The sequence below is a fragment of the Rhinichthys klamathensis genome, unplaced genomic scaffold (genome assembly GCF_029890125.1).
Source record: "Rhinichthys klamathensis goyatoka isolate OS25496 unplaced genomic scaffold, OSU_Roscu_1.1 h1tg000277l_1, whole genome shotgun sequence".
NCBI lineage: Eukaryota > Metazoa > Chordata > Actinopteri > Cypriniformes > Leuciscidae > Rhinichthys > Rhinichthys klamathensis.
Genome location: NW_026606796.1, coordinates 119,059 through 137,806, shown reverse-complemented (window position 1 = coordinate 137,806; position 18,748 = coordinate 119,059). Strand labels below are relative to the sequence as shown.

Genomic DNA, 18,748 nt, shown 5'->3' with positions numbered 1-18,748 from the left:
GAGAGAGAGAGAGAGAGAGCGAGTGCCCAAATTGTGTATGGCATTTGGGTAACCTTCACTGACAGGGTACAGAATGCCAGGATGCCAGTTTAGAAAATGTCATACCCATTAATGTTGATCAGCGCACATCTTGTAACTACAGACCACAGGGACACAACTGCCATTCTCTTCACTACTATCCTGGGCCGTCTGCAATCACATATTTTCAAGTTGTGTTGTCCATATCCAATCTAACAGGGGACGTCCTCAAAACTTTAGCTAAGGTTCTAACAAGTTCTGAACAAACGTTTTCTCAAAAGTTAGCACAAACACATTTCCTGAAACGTCTCAGTACCATTTAAAAAAAAATAGACAAATGTCCAACTTTTTGTTTAAGAATGTTCAGAGAACATTCAAAAGTAACGTTTGCATGTTTGCAAAATGATAAAAGGGAATGTTCACATAACCAAGAAAAAAAAAACGTTTTTAAAACTTAAAAGAACTGTATGTTTTGAATGTTCAGAGAACATTCAGAAGTAACGTTTTTATAACTTAATGAGAACATTAGCAAAACATTCTCTTTTTTTTCCCGTTAGCTGGGATCTTAAGACCACACCAAAACCAGTCACACCAAAACAGTAAAATTCTAGTAAAAAGCTGATTATTTGATTATTTTTATCATGCTTTGTTAAACGTGGAGTGTGAAAGAGCACAATGAAGAAGATTAACATTAAAAGACTTTATTAATGGAAGACACACCTAACCAAACTCAGTGTTAGCATTAATGACAAACAACAGCATTAGAGTAAAGGGCAAAGTATACTTCACTTTTTACACGCACACGAGGGTCAGCGTTGTGCGCGACACGTGAATTTCATCATCAGAAGAGTACAAGCGTACTGTACACGCACCGACAGATTTTTGTAAACGAGCGTACTTTACCTGCGCATTTTTTTTTTTTGCAGTAATTAGTTTATCCACAAGGTGGCAACCGTGTCTTGGGGGCGTCGATTCACAAGGTAGTCAAAGAAAAACTGCATAAACAGAACAGACCGGAACGCATGCAACCTGGCAACCTACTGTGACAATGGAGGCCTACATAGAAGAGAGATTGTGCGAAGAGGTTAGAAAGTACCCTCATTTGTACAACTCTAGCATGAAAGAATACAAAAATATTTGCATTGGTTGTAACTCGTGGCGAGAGATTGCTCAAAAGTGCGCATGTCAAAAGAAGTATACTTTGCAAGGCTGTGCGTTCGACTGTGAAAAAAACGAAGTATACTTTATGCCTAAAACACAGATAGATTAGACTGGGAGAAAACAAAGAGAACTAATAGCCAACAGCTGAAACCAATGACTAATCAAATTAGTAACCATGGTGACAAATTAATGAACTAACTCAGGCAGAGAGACGTGAAAACAGTAAACAAAGACAAAACAAAGTCCAAGCACAATGGAACTGTTACAATTTTGACTAGATTATAATAGATTGTTGTTGATGTTGTTTTTTTCATAGTTGCAGCGTGGTCTAAAGATGGAATAACACAACTTTGTTAAGAAAATATTTAATTGAAAAAGTAAAAGGGCACTACGGCACCTGAGCAGCTGGCTCACAGCACAACCTACTGGTCAAAACTAGTACCAGTGAAATGGCTTGTATATCTGCTTTAGCAAGACTGTCCTCACTGCAGCCTGTAGTGCAATGACATATTGGATTAAATCCAATACACTTGGACGCCTGATTCCCCCCCAAAGTTGAGTGCAAACTCCGCTCCGCAGCGGATTCAACACATTTCATTATTGATGTCAATCCCAGTCCTGATTGCCAACACAATTCTACAACTAATACTATTCTCTAAACCTACCCTACACCCTAACCTTAACCTGGTTTTGAAAAAATAAAATAAAATGTGTCACCTGTCCACAACCTATTGGATTTAATCCAGCGAGTACATCTTGGCTGAGTAATTACAGGGGCTGGAGTGACTGGGAATTCAACTGTGTGTGTGAGGGTGTGCAAGTGAACAATGACGCAAGTGTATTGACACTTTTGAATGACTGTCAGATCCTTCCTCAAAAGAACAGCCTGTTAACTCCTCCCCGAACAAACATCCATCCACACTCTCAATCACTGAGCCAACTCCTCCATCCACACACTCTTACTTACCGTCTTACTACCTCCTTCTGAATGGAAACCGGGGAAAAAAACCCTATTCATTAACTAATGAAAAGATTTCAGAAGAGCAGGGACATTTGATTCAGTTCAAATGTGACTTTTTTCAGTTCAGATTCTACTTCATGTCAGTCCAGATAATTCGACAAAAAGAGTCTCAGAAACAAAGCCAAGTTGCAAACTGCACAAACTGCAGAAGCCCAGAAAGTCCAGGGTTTCCCATACAGTATATGAAGACATCAAACAAGCTTTCACAGACTTCATCTATATTTTAATGACTTTCCCAGCATGCTGCTTTCTCCCTGCACTTTAGTGGATAGCAGCCTTTCAGCATGGGTTTCCTCTACACTTTGTTTGAGACTTCTTCTAGTTTCTCCTGCACAGAGAGACGTCTCTCCCTGAAATACAGCAGCAGTGGGATGTAAAGGGAAACACAGTCATCACTTTCTCTGTTGAGTCTTTTCTCATCTTTTTACTATGATGTAGTTTTATACTTCATTTTTACGCACTTAATCCCTCTGTGAGATCAGCCAGTGGAGTGATACAATTATTCCCAAACAAGAACCCTGGCAGCATGAAAGGTCTCTTGGCATGAGTCTGAATGTGAAACTACCAACAGCATTGTTATGAAAAAGAAAGGTTAGCATATTGCACACCAGGCCTGTCCAGCCTCATTACCAGAATACTGAATATGAGGGAGAGTTAAAAGAATATTTCAGACAAAAACTGCATTCATTAAACGAGTAACAATGCATGATTTGTGAGTATCTTTTCAATGAATAGGTTGACCCGGTTCACAAAACAGTCTGAATTATTTTTTCATAAATTGGACAGATCAGTGTTTTAAAGTCAACATGAAACCAAAATTGGCAATTCTTGTTTTTTTTTTTTTAAAAATAAAATTTGCAGTATTTATTATAAATGATTTTTTTTGTGCACATCATCATTATTATTATTTTAATTCCTCTGCAGCAACTTCTCTTCTCTTCTCTGATGATGTGATTACTGGTGCGAGAGCAGGACAACATGTCACTCACTTATACCAATAGCAAACCACAATGATCCAATTATCTAATCAATTCCCAATTCTCTCATTTTTTTTTACACATTGTTTTACTATGATATACAGTATATGCCACAATAGAGAGAAAAAAAAGATGATCACAACTTCTGTTTCATGCTGACTAATGATCTGGTTGCAGAGGTTAATTATCACGGAATAAAAATATACATTTCAGCTTGTTTACTCACACACATTTTATATGAATACATATGGCTTATGAAGATCATACTGACCAGTCTTATTATGTTTTTGCAGTTTTTCTTAAAACTCCTTATCCCATTCTGTGTAATTGCATGGAGAAACAAACAGTACTTTTTTTTTTTTTTTATTATTATTCTTATTATTTTTTTTACAAATTTCTATTTTTGTGTTCCACAGAAGAAAATCATATTGGTTTGGAGTAAATGATGACAGAGTGTTAATTTTTGATGAACTATCCCTTTAACAATCTCCACTGAGCTATATGGAGATCATAAACATCGATAAGTTGCACTCATTTATTCACTTATATTGCTGAGCCGTCCTAATTGGAGACATGGCATGACTTTCTGTATTGACAGAGTGAGCGGATCCTAATGGCAAGACATCATTCATGCCTCTTGTGTTGAGGCGTGTATGTACATTGAGCAAAGCTGCAAAATAAAATGCAGAGATCGTTAAAATGACCGCTGAGTCTACATAACACTAATGTATGATTCGCCTGGGACTAGAATTCTGAGTCTGACCTCAGCAAGGAATGCAGGTGGCATACTGAAATAATTTAAGCCCTTAAACACATATGTTTCAGATCAATTTCCCATGAGGTACTGTAAGGGTGACTCCTATAGTTTGCATGGCAGTGCACAGCAAATTTAATAAAGTGCACCGGACAGTATGAAAAATTCATGACAGTTAAAAAAATGTCAACTTTTTATAAAATTAAAAAATAAAAGAAAATGGTATGTATTGTTACAAATGCAAACATTTAGTTTCATTGCGTTTTGATTTCATTTCATAATACAGCCACCATCCGTTACATATATACACTACCATTCTAAAGTTTTGGGTTAAGAAGATTTTTTTTTAAAGAAATTAAAGGGATAGTTCACCCTAAACTGAAAATTTTGTCATCACTTACTCAACCCTCAAGTTGTTCCAAATCTGTTTAGAGTTTAGAGGCTTGGGGGGTTTAGCCTCCCCTATGATGATCTCAAGACCACCCTGCGATGATCCTTTTTACAATGCCAATAAAGCAACTTGAATCTTGAAATATCTCTGCAATGTTAATGTAACGACATTTCAGACATTTGATAGCCAGATAAAACACATAGCGCATAGTTTTTGCAAAAAAACAAACAAAAAAAATTTACTCTGGGAATGAATCTGTTATGCCAAATCACAGAACAGTCTATTTTCGAAAATAATTTCTTAGGATGACCTCTGGTTGGACTGATCGTTGGTCCCTGCCCCAGCTGCATGTGTGAAGCCACAGTATTACAGGGTTCAGTCTGACATTACAGGACTAGTTTCAGGCACACGTCACAGCATAATAGTTTGTGTTTTGTATCCGAGGCAACTTGCTGACTTAATGCTGGGTTTAGAGAGAGCCGTAAATTATTTGTTGCTTTCATGATGGCTTACTGTGTTATGAGTTATAATGGCTTTTATGAGTGTCCACTTTAGAGACTGACAGAGAAAGATTGGGTGGGAGATGTGGCAGAGGGTGTGTGTGTGTGTACGGTTGGATAAACTAGAGAGGTTGTTTTACATGACAACTGTTTGGTAAATAGGAGAAGGAGCGGAAGGAGTGTTTGTGTGTGTGAGTCTGGGTGGTTGGTAATGTGTGTCTTTGACAGTGACAGGTGCCAGAAAAATCCTCTCCACACTATTTTAGTAAAGATTGCCTGAACTTCTCTGGCTCCACCTTTGTCTAAACAAAGAATCTCATTAGCACTTACCACACACAGATACACACAAAACAGATTTCTAAATATTCACCTTACTCTTTAGACTGAGGATGACCTGAGCCTCGCTCTTCCTGTTGCTAAAACATACTCTGTTAAACTCTTAAAGCTATAATACAAATTAAACACAAGTTAAGCTCAACTTATTATTAAAATTTTTTTTTAAAATTATTTAAATTAAGTCAACTGTTAGTTTGTAAAAAACAACAAAAACCTGTTGACAGCTATGCACTTACACTGTAAATCTATGGGAAGATTTTACTATAGTGTCTGAAGCTAAAATGTTAAGCTCAATTTTTTTTATATAGTGCATGCATTTTCTTTCAGTAAAAAGTCAAAAATATTTGATCTGTAAAGTCTAAATCCTCTTTTTGAGAACAATTTCTAAAGGTTCATGTGACACGGAACGCTGGAGTAATAGGTGCTGAAAATTTAGTTTTGCCATCACAGGAATAAATTCAATTGTAATAATATTTCACAATATTACTGTTCATTTGTAATAAAAAAAATTCAGCCTTGATGATCATGAGACAATTAAAAATCTTACCAACCCCAAAAATGTTAATGATGGTGTAAAGGCCTATTCTGTCACATGCCTGTCCTGTCTTGTGTTGCACATGGGTGTTTGTTATGTTGTGCCATGTGCTGTTTTGATTGTTGATCCCTCCCCCTTGTTATCTGATTAGTGTTTGAGTTGTTCCACCTGTCCCCTCTTGATTTGTTCCCTTTTTAAGTCTCCTCTTGGTTGCAGTCTTTGTCGGTTCATTGTCAGATGTTTCCTGGTTTGGTCTGCGTGTTTAGTTGGTGTTTGTTTTGAGTATTCTGTTCATGTTTCTTCGATTATGTTTTTCCCCCTTGTGGGTTTTGCTTTGTGTTTTGTTTTCTTTTGTGAAATAAATCCTTATGCTGCATTTGAGTTCTCTTTCCCCTTTTGTATCGTGACAGAATGAACCGACCATCTCATCCAGCACCAAATCGGCACGTCGCCATCAGAGACGGCGGAGTAGGGGAAAGATCTCCAACCTCCCTGAGTGCCCGAAAGCCGGTCCTCAGCAGCCCGCCATTCTCCTGGAGGCCAATCCAGAGACCGTTCACTTCTCGTCTGCCCAGCGAGAGACTGTCCACGTCCCGTCTGCCCAGCGAGAGACTGTCCACGTCCCGTCTGCCCAGCGAGAGACTGTCCACGTCCCGTCTGCCCAGCGAGAGACTGTCCACGTCCCGTCTGCCCAGCGAGAGACTGTCCACGTCCCGTCTGCCCAGCGAGAGACTGTCCACGTCCCGTCTGCCCAGCGAGAGACTGTCCACGTCCCGTCTGCCCAGCGAGAGACTGTCCACGTCCCGTCTGCCCAGCGAGAGACTGTCCACGTCCCGTCTGCCCAGCGAGAGACTGTCCACGTCCCGTCTGCCCAGCGAGAGACTGTCCACGTCCCGTCTGCCCAGCGAGAGACTGTCCACGTCCCGTCTGCCCAGCGAGAGACTGTCCACGTCCCGTCTGCCCAGCGAGAGACTGTCCACGTCCCGTCTGCCCAGCGAGAGACTGTCCACGTCCCGTCTGCCCAGCGAGAGACTGTCCACGTCCCGTCTGCCCAGCGAGTGACTGTCCACGTCCCGTCTGCCCAGCGAGAGACTGTCCACGTCCCATCTGCCTCCCTGAGCCAGGACTATCTGGAGCGGCTGGCTTGGATATTGAAGAAGCCGGTGTCCGGTGTTTCGGAGCTGAACCTAGTGCCTGTTCCTGAGCCGGAGGCAGAGCCAGTGCCTGTTCCTGAGCCGGAGGCAGAGCCAGTGCCTGTTCCTGAGCCGGAGGCAGAGCCAGTGCCTGTTCCTGAGCCGGAGGCAGAGCCAGTGCCTGTTCCTGAGCCTGAGGCAGAGCCAGTGCCTGTTCCTGAGCCGGAGGCAGAGCCAGTGCCTGTTCCTGAGCCGGAGGCAGAGCCAGTGCCTGTTCCTGAGCCGGAGGCAGAGCCAGTGCCTGTTCCTGAGCCGGAGGCAGAGCCAGTGCCTGTTCCTGAGCCGGAGGCAGAGCCAGTGCCTGTTCCTGAGCCGGAGGCAGAGCCAGTGCCTGTTCCTGAGCCGGAGGCAGAGCCAGTGCCTGTTCCTGAGCCGGAGGCAGAGCCAGAGCCAGTGCCTGTTCCTGAGCCGGAGGCAGAGCCAGTGCCTGTTCCTGAGCCGGAGGCAGAGCCAGTGCCTGTTCCTGAGCCGGAGGTCATGTCGGTTCCGGACCCAGTTTTTGTGTCTGTGTTTGTGTCTGTCTTTGTGACTGTTTTTGTTCTAGTGTCTGTTCCCGAGCCGGTGTCTGTTCCCGAGCCGGTGTCTGTTCCCGAGCCGGTGTCTGCTCCCCCCTGGCCGCCCGAGGGGTCTGCACCGCCCTGGCCGCCCGAGGGGTCTGCACCGCCCTGGCCGCCCGAGGGGTCTGCACCGCCCTGGCCGCCCGAGGGGTCTGCACCGCCCTGGCCGCCCGAGGGGTCTGCACCGCCCTGGCCGCCCGAGGGGTCTGCTCCGCCCTGGCCGCCCGAGGAGTCGTCACCGCCCTGGCCGCCCGAGGGGTCTGCTCCGCCCTGGCCGCCCGAGGGGTCTGCTCCGCCCTGGCCGCCCGAGGGCTCTTCGCCGCCCTGGCCGCCCGAGGGCTCTTCGCCGCCCTGGCCGCCCGAGGGCTCTTCGCCGCCCTGGCCGCCCGAGGGCTCTTCGCCGCCCTGGCCGCCCGAGGGCTCTTCGCCGCCCTGGCCGCCCGAGGGCTCTTCGCCGCCCTGGCCGCCCGAGGGCTCTTCGCCGCCCTGGCCGCCCGAGGGCTCTTCGCCGCCCTGGCCGCCCGAGGGCTCTTCGCCGCCCTGGCCGCCCGAGGGCTCTTCGCCGCCCTGGCCGCCCGATGTTCCTGTCCCGCCCTGGTCTTTCCCTCCCGTCCCGCCCTGGTCTATCCCTTCAGTCCCTCCAATCAGTCCCTTCCGTTCCACCCTGATGTTTCCTTCCTGCCCCGCCCTAGCCTGATGGAGCGTCTGGTAGCCGCTCCGTAGGGAGGGGGTTATGTCACATGCCTGTCCTGTCTTGTGTTGCACATGGGTGTTTGTTATGTTGTGCCATGTGCTGTTTTGATTGTTGATCCCTCCCCCTTGTTATCTGATTAGTGTTTGAGTTGTTCCACCTGTCCCCTCTTGATTTGTTCCCTTTTTAAGTCTCCTCTTGGTTGCAGTCTTTGTCGGTTCATTGTCAGATGTTTCCTGGTTTGGTCTGCGTGTTTAGTTGGTGTTTGTTTTGAGTATTCTGTTCATGTTTCTTCGATTATGTTTTTCCCCCTTGTGGGTTTTGCTTTGTGTTTTGTTTTCTTTTGTGAAATAAATCCTTATGCTGCATTTGAGTTCTCTTTCCCCTTTTGTATCGTGACATATTCACACTAATAACTATAACAATAAAGATCTAGTTCTAAAAAGTGTTCTAAATATAAAAGAATAGCAGAGTCCACACCACAACTATAATAACACAGAGAAGCGTTATCATTGGAATCACTTTCAAAAAAAAAATTTCCCCCAGCAGATTAATGATAAAAACACTGACAGCCAATCAGAATCCATCTTGCTTTAAAGAACTCAAGCATTTAAAGCGGCAGATGTCAAACTGTAGCAAGCGTTCAGAAAAAGCAGAATGATAGTCCTCTGGTGTAAACGCTAATATAGTTACAGTATCATTCTTGACAAAAAATAACAACAAAATTGCATCTTTTTCTTTAAATACTACAAATACGATAGAAAAAAATTATATTTAAAATAGTGTGATATTTGATCACTCTTAGACTTAGACTTTTATTGATGAATCTAAAAATTCCCTTTAGCATTAGACTTTAAATTCTGCTTACTCCAGAACATTTCTTTAACAGCATCCACGGAATTAGTGATTCACTTTCCTCCAATTCAATAGGAACAATTTCACATGATCTGCTTCTCACTGAGAAAAACTCATAAACCGAGAGCAATAAAAACAGCAGTAACTTCATCAAAGCGTATAAATAAAATGCTCAAATGCATAAATCAAATCTGTTGCGTTGAGGTCAGCCACTGACATCATCTTCTTGGCTGTGAGAATGACATCCTGAAATGACATGTTTAGGCATGTAACCCTTGACCCCTGAGGGGCGTCTGCCACTCCTCATTAATGCAAACCCACAGCTGCAGAGTGACTGGCACACACACAAGCACACATGTTCACAGACAGACTGGCGGTCTCTAAAGAGGTGTGTGTGGACCCCTCCTCTGCCGTCTTATCCTCCCAATGGGGATCAGCAGAGCTATTTCCAGCATTGCAGCGCTTTAACAGCTCCTGGAGACTATGCCTGAAATAGCACACACAGGCTCTCTGACTGACACAGCATTCACACACAGAGCGAGAGACGGAGAGGGAGGGAGAATGTGCAGAAAGACGGTGTGAGACATGGACAGGAATATAAAGTGATCACCGTAGAGAAAGGGAGGGGGGCGGAGCAGTATATGTTGACTGCACATGCTCACTGTAATGTTTAAGTGAGCCTGCTTAAAGTGAACAAATGAAACTAATAGAGCAAAGCACGGCTCATTAGCTTACAACCGAGCTGTAAAGCCACTGCATCTTCTCTTGTCAGAGTTCAGGTTTTGGCAGGTCACCCCAGCAGAAGCACTCCTGCCAGGTATCCACAGGGAAACTAACTTTATGCAACAGTCTGAATCCTGCTTTCTAGGAATGGAACTGATTCACTAGAAAGACAGGAGATCCATTAGATTATGGATTCCTTGTAAGTGGACAACAAGTCACTGGCCTGCTTAACCTGAGCCCTCGTGCTGCCCTCTTCTGTTTTCAAGAACTACATTGCTAGTAAAGACTAAAGTATTACTGTTAATCTATTAACTGACATAATCTAACAATGAGAAGTATATTTTTCAGCATTTATTAACCTTTGTTCATGTTAGCTCACAGTGCATTAGCTAATATTGACATTGAATCTTAAAAATGTAGGACATGATGAGATTAACATTAATAAATTCTGTAGAAGTATTGTTCATTCTTAGTTCATGTGAACTAATGTAGTTAACTACTGTTAACAAATGAAACATTACTGTAAATGTGTTAAAGTCTTGTTCTATATTTGACAATCTAGGGAAGATTAGGGATTAATACAACTCATTATCCATTTAGGAAAACTTAAAAATGACGTGATGACACTTTGAGTATGTATAATGGTAATGAATTACAGTATGGAAATACATGGTACTCAAAATGTACAGTGGTGCCACAAAGTCTGAGACCATTTGTGAAAATGTTTCTTTTTTTGCATTTTACTGAACAAACATTTACTGGTATGGCAAATTAGTCTACTGTATTAGCATCAGTTTGAGTGAAAAGTTGAATAAAACAATCAACAGGAATTTCAGAATGTATTTAGTTTGTCCATCTTTTGCTTCAATGGCAGCAGCACTCGAGCTGCTTGAACTCCACAAGTATGTGTAAATCGGATGATCGTATTCTCCAGCATGATTTGAGAATCTTGAGTTTAAAAGCAAGAACATCTGACTGCACAAGCAAAGAGTCACCTGATTTGTATCACCAATTTGATTATTTGATTAGTGACCTAAAAATAGTGCAGAATCTAATTTCTTATTCATTTTACACAAGTGTCTTTGTTTACATTTATCCAAGTCCAAAATGCTAAACTTTTCTATCTAAAAAATTAGGTTTAAAATGAGATTCTGAATCCCATATTTTCAATCACAGATTTTAGACCTCCCATTGTACTTCAAATAATACCATACAAGTGAAATACCATGTGACAGATGTTGGTGTGAACTAACACTGGGCACCTTTTTTATTCCATCTGTGCTTTTAAATTAATTCTTGTGATGTTTTATATACTTGAATAGAAAATGCATACAAATCTGATTTTTTTAAAATCCAATCTTCAGGATTTAATGTCTGCACTGTCATTTTGCAAGTGAGGAAATCTGAACTGTTTGTTCAGACAGGGTCACCAATATCCAATGTCTCTACTTTGGTTGCTATAGTAATGATGTAAGTCTCTGCTCATACGCCCATCATATTTTACTGTGGCGCTGAACTCACAAGGTACTCGAGAGAATGTAAAAGACTGAGAGATTATTCTGTCTAAATCACTGATTTGTTCTTACAATAAAAGCTAACTTATCCTTAAAAGCTAATTTAGAGTAATTGAAAAAGAAAGAAAGACTGACCTCAGCTGCATTCGAAATCGCCCACTATACCCTCATTCACTATTCCCTACATTACTCCATTAATATAGTCTACTAGAAAGAGTGAATGAAAACGAGTGAGTGAATTCATTCAGCGCGACTGTCACATTATATTATGGGAATTCTCTAGCTGTTGAGTGTACATCAGTTTTATACCCGTTATTACGGTGCATTATGGGATTGAATGAGTGCACTCGATGATGCCCACTATGGTTCGGACACAACAACAAATGTCTGTCCCTTCAAATAGTGCCCTATTTAAGGGTATAGGGGGCGATTTCGGACACAGCCCTTGTTTTAGGAGACTAATGCGGCGTCTACGATTAGTGACTAATGCGGAGCTACAGGTGGAGTGAATTGCTCAGGTGAGATTAAAGAAGAAAATCTGGAGAGACCTCAGCTTTAGAGGGCTTTTCAAAGCTGGGAACAGGAGCTAATGGATGCACTGACAATTACTGTCAAGACCCCTCATACAACGTTTTTTACAGCCAGACACAGACACCTGATATTATGGTTGCCATGGCAATGACATTCAAACAGCTGAAGACAGTTATCTATCAACATAGTAGTTAAACATATTGAAGTGCTGCACATTAATCAGGAATGCAGAAACTGACCGTTTTTTCTTTGGCACATTGAGTGCTGTCTTCCACGTGAGCAAAGGCATATTGAGTGATTGAGCTCTCTGTGTGGTTTCCAGGAGGAAATGAGTTGTCTGCTCTTTGAGACTGGCAACACGCCACCACATAAACCTCACATTCTGTTATACGACCTGAGGGTCAATCCATATAGAGCGCGAAGAATGAAAATAAGCTTTTAGACAGAGAACTAAACACAACTGAACTAAATAAATAAGGTCAGAACTTCAACCACAACAGACCAAAAAAACAGTGTGACAAATCTCGCCAACACCGTCTGCCTAGGACTCACCAAGAAGTTCAGTCACAGATTTTCCATCATTCCTGCCAAATGATGTCAGTAAAGCAGGTATAAACAAAGAGGACCATAGAAGACTGGATAAAGAGTGAGAGGCCCATTTAATCAAATTACCGTGGTAGCGATACAGCTTTGGACTAACTTTGGTTTCATTCATCGGGTAATAAAGTTCTGAGTTCCTCTTCATTCAACCCCACAGCCATCTGCCTTATCAGAGCCAGCTTTGTTCATCTATCCTTTGGTCACATTTTTGACTGGGATGAAGCAATGTCTAAATGTAATTACATTACTTTCCTTAATAACACTCCAGCTAAAAGGAATTTGATGCTACTATACTTATCTGTCATTCTTGACTTGAGAAATGAGCCAACAAAAGATTTCACATTATTTTCAAATCTTACCTTTGCATGTGAAACATTTTATATGGAAGTGCTTGGATTGCACCCGGAGAACCTCTCCCTTGCATGGCTCCCCACACTTATAGCACTGGATAACCAGTTTTCCTGGTGGATGGTGCGGTTCCTGAGGATGGGCCACTGTTAAGGAACACAGAGACATAGGTTAGCATAAGACCTCCCTTTTATATGAAGCAGCCTATGCTGATAAAGAGGATAGTATTATGTCATATAATGAGTTTCAAACCCAAAACAATAAAATCACAACCGACGTTAGCAAGTTCTGTATATAAACAACTGGTGAAAAGCTAACTAAAAGACAATAAAACCTGGTACAAGTAAGTAAGTAAGTAAATTTTATTTATAAAGCACATTTAACCATAGCGAAGCTATCCAAAGTGCTGAACAAAGTAATGAAAAATAAATAAATAAAAACACAGAAGCATAAAACCAAACAGAAACAAAACAATGAAAACAAAACAATGAAACTGGATATCAAGTATCAAACGCCAGGCGATAGAGATATGTTTTCAATTTTGATTTAAAAGTACAAATGGAAGGTGCAAGGCGGATGTCCAGAGGCAATTTATTCCATAGACGGGGGGCGGCAACTGAGAAAGCTCTGTCTCCCTTAGTTTTTAAACGGGAGCGGGGAACTGATAATAGAGCCTTGTCTGCAGATCTTAATCTGGATGGTGGCAGAGGAGTAAGAAGATCGATAATATAAAATGGAGCATGATTATTAAGAGCTTTAAAAACAAACAACAAGATGGTACAACCTACAACTTTACTAAAAAAATAACTAGTAATTTGATCATGACTGAAAACTGGCCAGTGATGGATTCACATAAACATTCAACAAATCTGTAAATGCTAATGCTAATCTTAGAATTTGTTAACATTAGTTAATGCATGAACAATGATAAATACATTATAAATGCAAATAGCACCAGTCCCAGATGGTGTCTCACCAGCCTGTCTAAAAATCTGTCCTGTCCAGCTGGCCTTCATCTTCTCGCACTTCTTCAGCAGATCGCTGGAGCTGTGCAAAGTCCCTTCCTGCTTCAAATGCTCCACCATCATCCCCACAACCAAAAAAAAAAAATCACTGGACTAAATGACTACAGACCTGTCACTCTCACATCTGAGGTCATGAATTAATTTGAAAGATTGGTGTTGGCCTACCTGAAGGACATTACAGGACCCCCTGCAATTTGCTTATTGAGCATACAGGTCAGTGGATGATGCAGTCAACATGGGACTGCATTATATCCTGCAACATCTGGACAAACCAGGGACTTATGCGAGGATCCTGTTTGTGGACCTCGGACTTCAACAACATCATCCCAGCACTCTTCCAGGCTAAGTTAACCCAGATCTCTGTCCCTAGCTCTATTTGTCAGTGGATCACCAGCTTTCTGACAAATAGGCAACCATTAGTGAGAATGGGGAAATTCTCATCCAACACCTGCACACCCCCCAGGCATGTGTGCTCTCTGAACTGCTCGTCTCCCTGTACAAGAATGACTGCACTGCCAAAGATCCTTCTGTCAAACTTCTGAAGTTTGAAGATGACACTACCATCATTGGCCTCATACACAATGGTGACGAGTCTGCATATAGGTAGGAGGTTGAAGAGCGGGCTGTCTGGTGCAGTCATAACAACCTGGACACCATCATCTCTCAGGACCTGAAGTGGGACAAACATATTTGCTCTATTGCAAAAAGGGCCTAGCAGAGGTTGTACTTCTCCAGTTGAAGAAGTTCAACCTGCCACAGGTGCTGCTGATGCAGTTCTACTCTGCAGTCATTAAGTCTGTCCTCTGCACTTCCATAACCGTCTGGTTTGGCTCAGCTACAAACTCAGACATCAAAAGACTACAAAGGACGGTTCGGACTGCTGAGAGGATTATTGGTGCTCCCCTGCTCACCCTCCAATAACTGTATACATCCAGAGTGAGGAGAAGGGCTCAGAAAATCACTCTGGAGTCTGGACCCCTCACATCCAAGTCACGTTCTTTTTGAACTGTTGCTGTCTGGCCGGCGCTACAGAGCACTGAGCACCAGAACAGCCAGGCAAAAGAAAAGTTTCTTCCCCCATCAATCTATCTCATGAACAATTAAATATTCTCGCCACTGTGCAATGATAAATATGTGCAATACCACTTATATTTATGTGACAATAACCTACCTCTTTTATTCCATTCCCTGTAAACTATATTATATTCTAGCACACCTGAAAAAAAGTATAGCTAATTATAAGTGTGATCATTTACACACTCTTAACTCTCTAGGGCAGGATGAGACAGGGAAGCATCCAGGAGAAACAATTTATCTTTCTCTTTAATCCCCGAAAAGTTGCAGCTCTTTATTCACGTTGGGCCCGACACCCTCGTCTTTATCCAGGTCCCTAAGCAGGTCAGCCTGGTATGCCTAGAGTATAGTGAGCAGGCATGTACCCACCTGACCCGCTGCCATATAAGCCCTTCCCACCAAAGATGATGTTGTTCTATAGGGCTTGGTGAGCAGGGTAAGGGCCTTGAGGGACAGTGCATCCTCCGAGGAGAGATAGCATGCCAGGGTCTCTTCAACCCTGGGCATCGTCCCATAGCCATGATCCTATAGGAATCGTGGGGCTATAGACGCAAGAGGAGAACGGCTTAATCTAGGACCTCCACACCTCATTGACCAGGACTGAAATAGTTGCAAACCTGGTTCAGACACAATCACAACGCAGCATGGAGTTCCCTCAAAAGGGAACTAAATTACATGTAGTTATCAGTGCAAGAAGCCTTGACTGACTGACATAAAAGTGGAAAAAAATAAAAAGCTATAATTGTTTAGAATATTACGGTATAGTTCATCCAAAAATTAAAACTCTGTCATCATATAATCACTCTCATGTCGTTTCAAACCGGTATGACTTTCTTTCTTCTGCAGAACACAAAAGAAGATATTCTGAAGCATTTTGATAACCTCTAAGAGTATAATAATGAAATCATTATTTCAATTGCAACAGTTTAAACAGTTTGTTATGTCTAACTACATTTGACAAAGCAAATGGCACTGTTATAAAAAACTGAAACCTTAATTGTTTTGATAATTGGCTGCACTGTTCCAAGCCCTAGTTGACTTTCATTAAAAAGCAATACATATGCATGTAGATGCACAATCTAATAAACATGAGGCTGAATCTCAACTAGGCAGCATTTCATAATGCTTGCAACTGGCTAGAAAGTGTTTCAACGGGCCAATGTCCGCATTCCGGGTGCTATCACACACTGAGTGGGTGTGAGAGGAGTGTTAGTAGGTGTTTGGAGGTTTTTTTGAGGGATCTGTAGGACAAGCTGACTGCCACACAGTGGTTATCACAGCCACACGGAGAGGTGCTCACACTCTCTCGCACGAGTCATGTTGTTTACATTTCTGTACTGCTCATCACAAGTGTCAATTAGAGTCGGAACAGTTGCATAATGAAGGTCATGAGTCATTTGTGCTTCGCTGTTGACTAACTTTTGACATGTTAGCCTGCAGAAACAACCGCAAAAACAATAATTCACCCAAAATCATTTTAAATCGTAAATTTTGGGGTGCACTATTCCTTTAAAACATAAACACTAAACAGACATTAAAAGTACACTCTTTAGTTGTTTATAATCTTGATAATTACATGCCCTGAAGGAGAGCAGACGTCACACACACAGTCAGAAATGAGTGAGCTGTGTGCTAAGACTCACAATGCTTCAATTGGTTTTCTTCAGAATCTCTTTGTTTATGTGCTGTTTCACAGCGTCACTATGTGATATTTGTTCATCAGGCCAAGATGTTGTCCACTCAAAGCTGCTGTTCTAAACCTGGCGGCACTCAGAAGCTGAAGTTAATTTGAACGAAAAGATCTCTGAACCGTTCAGAGTGGTTTCTCATTAGCGTGACTATGAATCTTTCCTCTTACTCACGCTATTCCTTGCTCCTTTAGACATTTACTACTACTCTTAAAAATCACAGGAGCCCGTACTCTCTCCTCTCTCTCTAGAATGACACCTCTCCACTTTATGTCTCTCTTGCCCTATTGGAGAGTTAACGCATACCTCTCCAATCTAATCGCTGGCCACTTGAAAGGCTTGTGCAAGATTAACAGGAAAGAATCTCCCTCCCACCGTCACTCGCCACTCCTTATCAGGCCATAAGGTTACATAATATTGCCACGCAAAAGTGTCTCCACAGGCTACACCAGGTGCAAACTATTCTATTATGATTTTTATTTTATTATTCCCAAGTACTTTTATATAGATATCATAAACAACCAGTTGGTCACTATAATTATTTAAATCTTGCAAACATAATGGTTCCCGGCTCATTTTGAATCAGACATAACAGAAAAGTTAAATCACAAGCGAACTTACGTTAAAAAGTAGCATTCCTAAGAGTAATTTGATCATGAATCTGACATCAAGGCTTGCATGTGGTTTGCGCAAAAAACACAGCTGCACACTCTAAAGCCGCGGCCACACTAGACTTTGAACACACAAAATATTCTATGGACGTGATGTGACGTCACTCTCTGCTGAGTCTATTCAAAAACAAATACAAACATACAAACTGTAAAAATATACAATCTTTTCCACAAGTTTACATACTTTAAATTCAGCTAAGAGGTCATTCACCAAACTTGAACTTTGTGACACAGAAATCCAAAACTTCTTCGCATGAGTTTGAGTTTCTGGTCTCCCGCATTCGCATGCATTTTAATATCAGTGGAATGAAAAGTGTAGTGTGCCGGCCCCTGTAAGCCGCAGTCACACTAGACTTTAAGGGTTAGTTCACCCAAAAATGAAAATTATCCTATAATTTTCTCACCCTCAAGCATAGGTGTATATGACTTTCTTCTTACAGCCAAACACAATCGGAGTTATATTAAAAAAAATATCCTGGCTCTTCAAAGCTTTATACTGGGAGTGAATAGTAATTGAGACTTTGAAGCCCGATAAAGCGCATCCATCCATCATAAAAGTAATCCAGACAGCTCCATGGGATTAATAAAAGGTCTTCTGAAGCGAAGTGATGTGTTTTTGTAAGAAAAATATCCATATCTATAACTTTATAAACTATAATCACTGGCTTCCGGTCACGCCCATATACGAGTCTAGTTCTGCCGGAAGAGTGACCTTTGAGATAATAAAAAACGCACACAAAACATTACTGACCAACTAGACGTTATTTCTGTCACATTTGTGGTCATTTTAATCACAGTAAGGAGCCCTGATATGTGGTATAAAGTAAAGAAATGGATGGCGTCCCTTATTATTTCTCTGCTGAAGTTGCCATGCATGACAAAAATTTCCCCTTTGTCTGGACGAGTTGGTGAGCAAGCAACTAATCAGTAACGACAAGATTCTGCCAGGGTTTTGTGCTCAAGAATGTTCCTACCGGCCCTCGAAACTGAAGCACAGGATTTTGTCTTAAACTAGCCCCCCCAACCCGAGACAGCTGTTGCTATAGTAACCAGCTCTACCAGGGCGGCAACATTATAACACCGGGAGCTTATACGGTGGAACCCCAATGTCAACAGACAACGCCAAGCCAACAATGTACTGTCTTGTTTCAATCATGCAGATGGACTAAACTAGGAGAGTTTCCTAACATATGCTGTAACTAATACAACAGCTTACACTGTAGCTATATTAAGCAGACACACAAAAGGCACATTTGGACTCTGCTACAGTATGTGTATTCTGCATTCAGCCAAAGGCAGAGTCTGCTAGCACTACTCTGTCACGCTCCACGCAGATGTAAGGGAATGTAGGCAGGTGGTGAAGAACAGCACAGCTAAACACTGAGGCTTCCTGAAACACACACACACACGTTGAGCCTCATTCATGAAACATGTGACTTATTAATATGTAAATTGTCCACAAAACCATCCTTGCATAAACTGTTGCATGCAATATATATATATATATATATATATATATATGAAACACAGTACACAGAAATGTGATTGCCTCGTTTTTTATGGATCAGATACAAAATTTTATATT

At 42.0% G+C, this 18,748-nt stretch overlaps 1 protein-coding gene across 44 annotated transcripts in view; it reads right to left on the bottom strand.

The window, feature by feature from the left end:
• ablim1b (actin binding LIM protein 1b) overlaps window positions 1-18,748 on the bottom strand; it is a 90,474-nt gene that overhangs the window by 37,672 nt on the left and 34,054 nt on the right. For all 44 annotated transcript variants that reach the window (XM_056268902.1, XM_056268914.1, XM_056268904.1 and 41 more), the window contains exon 2: window positions 12,717-12,851. In XM_056268902.1, coding sequence (XP_056124877.1) covers window positions 12,717-12,851 — 135 coding nt within the window. The remainder of the gene's footprint in view (window positions 1-12,716; window positions 12,852-18,748) is intronic.